Source organism: Physella acuta, unplaced genomic scaffold (assembly GCF_028476545.2).
Source record: "Physella acuta isolate Inbredline_101_S28 unplaced genomic scaffold, ASM2847654v3 ptg002392l, whole genome shotgun sequence".
Taxonomy (NCBI): domain Eukaryota; kingdom Metazoa; phylum Mollusca; class Gastropoda; family Physidae; genus Physella; species Physella acuta.
This window is the reverse complement of record NW_026733881.1, coordinates 49,189-53,539: the sequence shown is the minus strand read 5'-3', so window position 1 is coordinate 53,539 and position 4,351 is coordinate 49,189. Positions and strand designations below refer to the sequence as shown.

The following is a 4,351-nucleotide window of genomic DNA, read 5'->3' as shown; positions in this document are numbered from 1 at the left end:
CCATCTCTGCCATGGATAGGATTCTTGGTTGTGTCGTCAAGCTGTAAACCTACCATTTTGTGAAATGACATGTATTGAATAAACAATATTCTTTTACAGGCTCACTGGTAAATACATTAGATTATAGAATTAGTATTAATTAGATTTAAAAGAAATAGTAGTGTGAAATGTGTAAATAAAACAAAACACAACAAAAAAGTCAATATTTTATTCATTTAAAATGTGTATTAATCAACACTGATCATATGCTAAACAAAGCTCCATCTTGCATAAAAAAACTTTTAGAATATAAGTTTTTAAAAAATATTAGAAACATCAATAGCAAACAAAACACAACTTAGAAGTCTATTCATGCAAAAAATTATTATTCTTTATACAATTTATAAGCTGAAATTGTTTTTTTTTTTTTAAATAATAGTTGATATAACAAAAAGACTAGAAAATTTGTAAAATCCTCTGTAAACACTTTTTACAATTTTTATTAAGATATAATGGTAAAAAATATATATAACACATTTATATAATAATATATCTATTAATAAAAGTTTCTAGTTTAACAACTATATCTATTTTAAGAAAATGTATGTTAATTTTCTTACTGTTAGTACACTAAAAAACTTGTAATTATACAGGTGTTTATATTTGTTTTATTACTTGTTTATCTATGTAACATACAGCACTTATATAGCGTATGTTTGAAGTGATGTTTGTGTGACTGTAGAATGCCTGGTTAATGGATGAACATGCTGAGTGATTAATCACATATTTTTTCATAATTTTGCTCATTAAATGTTGTAAGAGACTGTGAAGGAGATATAAGGGGTGAGATTTGCATGTTGAAGGTGTGATATATTATTGAATTTCATCTCAAACTCAATGTAAATAAAGCTTTCAAAGTTCAGTGTTCTATTTAAATGAACCCACAACCACATATATAGGCTATTCTTAAAGTACAGACTTACAAACTAACATGACAAAGAAAAGTAAAATACAAATAGATAATTTTTGTAACTTCTTTGTTGTTATTAATTGTAATATTGGAAGGGATTTCCTTAAACATTAAGTACTATGTGTTAACTTGTTTGAACAACTTAGATTATTTGAAAGTTATAAATAAACATTACTCCCTTAAAAGAATTAATCTCAAACATGAATTTTTCAATGAATTTTTAAATAAGATTCAAGAACAAACTTTTTATTACAAACATCACATTCTTGTTCACCTTCAGAATGAATTTTACTGTGTCTATTTAAAGAAGACTTTTGATTAAAAATCTTATGACAAATATCACATTCATGTTCCTCTCAAGAATGGATTTTTCTGTGACTTATTAAATGATAGAAATAAAAAAATTTCTTATGGCAAACATCACATTCATGTTTAAGACCAGAATGAACTTGACTATGCTTTTTCAAACTAGCCTTAAAAACAAACTCTTTATTACAAACATCACATTCATGTTTATCTCCAGAGTGACGTTCACTATGAATTTGCAAATGACCCTTAAACACAAACTGCTTCTGACAAACATGACATTCATATCTCCTTACCAAAGAATGAGTTTTACTATGTCTATTTAAATCAGACTTATGATTAAACATTCTATGACAAATATTGCATTCATGTCTATCTCCTGAATGAATTTTTTTATGACTTTTTAAATGAAATTTATGGGCAAACCTATTATGGCAAACATCACATTCATATTTGTCTTCCGAATGAACTTTACTATGAGTTTTCAAATGAGATTTAAAAACAAATTTTTTATGACAAATATCACATTCATATTTTTCTCCACTGTGAATTTTACTATGATTTTTTAAATGGGACAATAGAATAAACTTTTTGTGACAATTATCACATTCATATGTAGCTCCAGAATGAAGCTTCAGATGTTTTTGTAAATAAAACTTAACTTTAAACACTTTATGGCAAATATTACATTCATATTTATCAACAGAATGAATATTTCTATGGTTATTTAAACGAAGCTTATGGACAAATTTTTTATGACAAACATCACATTCATGTTTAACTCTAGAATGAACTTTAATATGATTTTTCAAAAGGGGTTGAGAAAAGAACTTCTTATGACAGATGTCACACTCATGAGACAAATCTCCAGTATGAGCTTTTCTATGTCTATTTAAAAAAGCCTCATGCATAAACTTTTTATGACACTCATTACACTCGTACTGCATTTTTCCTGTGTGAATTTTTATATGTTGGATCATGTGATCAAATCTCACAAAGTATTGATTACACATTTCACACTTGTATGTCTTTCTTTCTTTTTGAATTAACATATTATTTAAAAATAAAGGTACTATGGATTCTGTATGCACTGACTTGAGTTTGTTAAAATCATTATGAACCATGAGTGAATCTTCTACATTACCAACCGATGAATCTGGTAGATAATCTGAATGTAAATTAGAATCATCAGAATTATAATTTTCAGAAGCGGAAAATGATCCACCTTGTTCCCTCTCATCAAAAGCGGGAAATGTTGATAAATCTGGTTTCTTATCATCAATAGCTGGAAATGTTGATACATCTGGTTTCCTGTCCTCAGAAGTGGAAAATGGTAATAGATCTGGTTTCTCTTCATCCAAAGAAAATAATGTTGACATATCTTGTGTCTTTTCCTCACATATTGAAGATACTGACAACACTTCAGGCTTCAATTCTCCACAAGTTGGGTATAATGATACTATTGATACATGTGAATTAATGTCCTCAAAAGCTGAAAGTTGTGTTAAAATATTTGGCTTTGTTTCCTCATTTGATTCCTGATTAATGACTAAACCTACTGGCAAAGGTTTATAAGTATCTTCTTCTTCCATTTCTCTCAGTTTTGAATTGAAGAATAACTAAAAAAAAAAAAAACAACAAGAACCTAAATTTAATTCAAATATAATTTTTATGAGCAGTAATCACATTACAGATGATTTTTTTGAGAATCCTACCCTATTAATGCTATATGGAAACATTCTAATTTGAAATTTAATATAACTGGCTAGTAGATATCAAGGTGTGCGGGGTTATTGCTATCAACAAAATAGCTAACAAAACAAGTGTCTGTTAACACGAAGGGCAGGTTAAACTCCCAAATTGAAAATTATGTGTTAGGACTTTTTTGAGTGATAAGGAAGTTGTAACTAGCATAGAATATGAAAAAAAAATGTGAAAAAATCACTAAAAAGTTTTGTGAAAATAATTTCTAAAAAGTGTCATTTTAGGGTAAAATAACTCAAAATTAGCTCTCATTGTAATCACAATAACACGGGTTCTATTTGTCAGAATAACATAAATTGTTAACATAGTGAGTGTACTGTAATATATCCAAATTCAAAAAGGATGAACTAAAACAATTAGAGAATAAAAAAAATTGATTTTAGCCATATTTTTTAAATGAATGATCTTGTCAAAAAAGTAGGGAGTAGACTTAGCTTTTTATTTTATAAAATGTGAAATTTCAAAGATATATTAATATATCTAGAAATTATTTTAGTTAAACTTTACAAGCAGTGTTTGGTGAACATGTGTGCAAAATTTTATCTAGATCTAAATCTAGAGTAGTATACTATTAGACTAATAGTATTAGAATCTAGTAGATACTAGATAGTAGTTAGTAGATATCTCACTAATCTCACGCAGTACGTAGTTTTTCAGTCATCATAGACTAGATCTAGTAATAAATAAGTAATTTAACATTTTGAGAAAAATGCTAGTGAAAAATATACTAAATTTGGAAAAAAATTAGAAAATGCTAAAAACCTCCTAGTTACATAAATTGCATCTTCTTACGAGTAGTCACTTCAAAATAAATACTATAATCCAAGTAGGGCCTAGCAAAGTCGATTTCTAATCTACTTCCGGCCTAAACATTGTTTCGTATTTTAAGAATAAATTGAGATCTGTATACTTATACATTATTCATTATACAGTTGATAGGTTTAAAAAATCATGGCATTTAAGGAATCACATCAAAACATTAGTAGTCATTATGGAGAGATTTTGTGACAATGGGGTTTAAAATAAATAGGCCTACTAGCTGATATAGATTTAAAAAAGAATGTTATGAATTCTCTACACATAAAGATATTCAAATGCTATGTTCGTTGAACTACGCAGAATATAACACTGCCACTAAGCTCATCCGACTTTTATATCACACACACACACATACAAGTTCCCAATTTTTTAAAAACAAGTTAATAAAAAGTCCAGTGACAATTTAAGCGCAATTTCTTTAATTAATTTTTTGTGACCGAACGAAAGGATATTTTTGAAAACTTTCTTCGGCAAAATTGTTCTAAATTATGGCAGGAATCGATTGGTAAATGT

At 27.7% G+C, this 4,351-nt stretch overlaps 1 protein-coding gene across 2 annotated transcripts; it reads right to left on the bottom strand.

The window, feature by feature from the left end:
• Positions 1 to 591: 591 nt before the first annotated feature.
• LOC131933185 (zinc finger protein 182-like) lies at positions 592 to 3,851 on the bottom strand. 2 transcript variants are annotated; one of them, XM_059289979.1, is made up of 2 exons: positions 3,793 to 3,851; positions 592 to 2,874 (listed from the first exon to the last, which is right to left on the bottom strand). In XM_059289979.1, the coding sequence occupies exon 2, from the start codon at positions 2,845 to 2,847 to the stop codon at positions 1,306 to 1,308; it is 1,542 nt and encodes a 513-aa protein (XP_059145962.1). In that variant the 5' UTR covers positions 2,848 to 2,874; positions 3,793 to 3,851; the 3' UTR covers positions 592 to 1,305. The 2 variants fall into 2 exon arrangements, with proteins under 2 accessions (XP_059145962.1, XP_059145961.1); XM_059289978.1 differs by having other exon boundaries at positions 3,782 to 3,850.
• Positions 3,852 to 4,351: the final 500 nt, after the last annotated feature.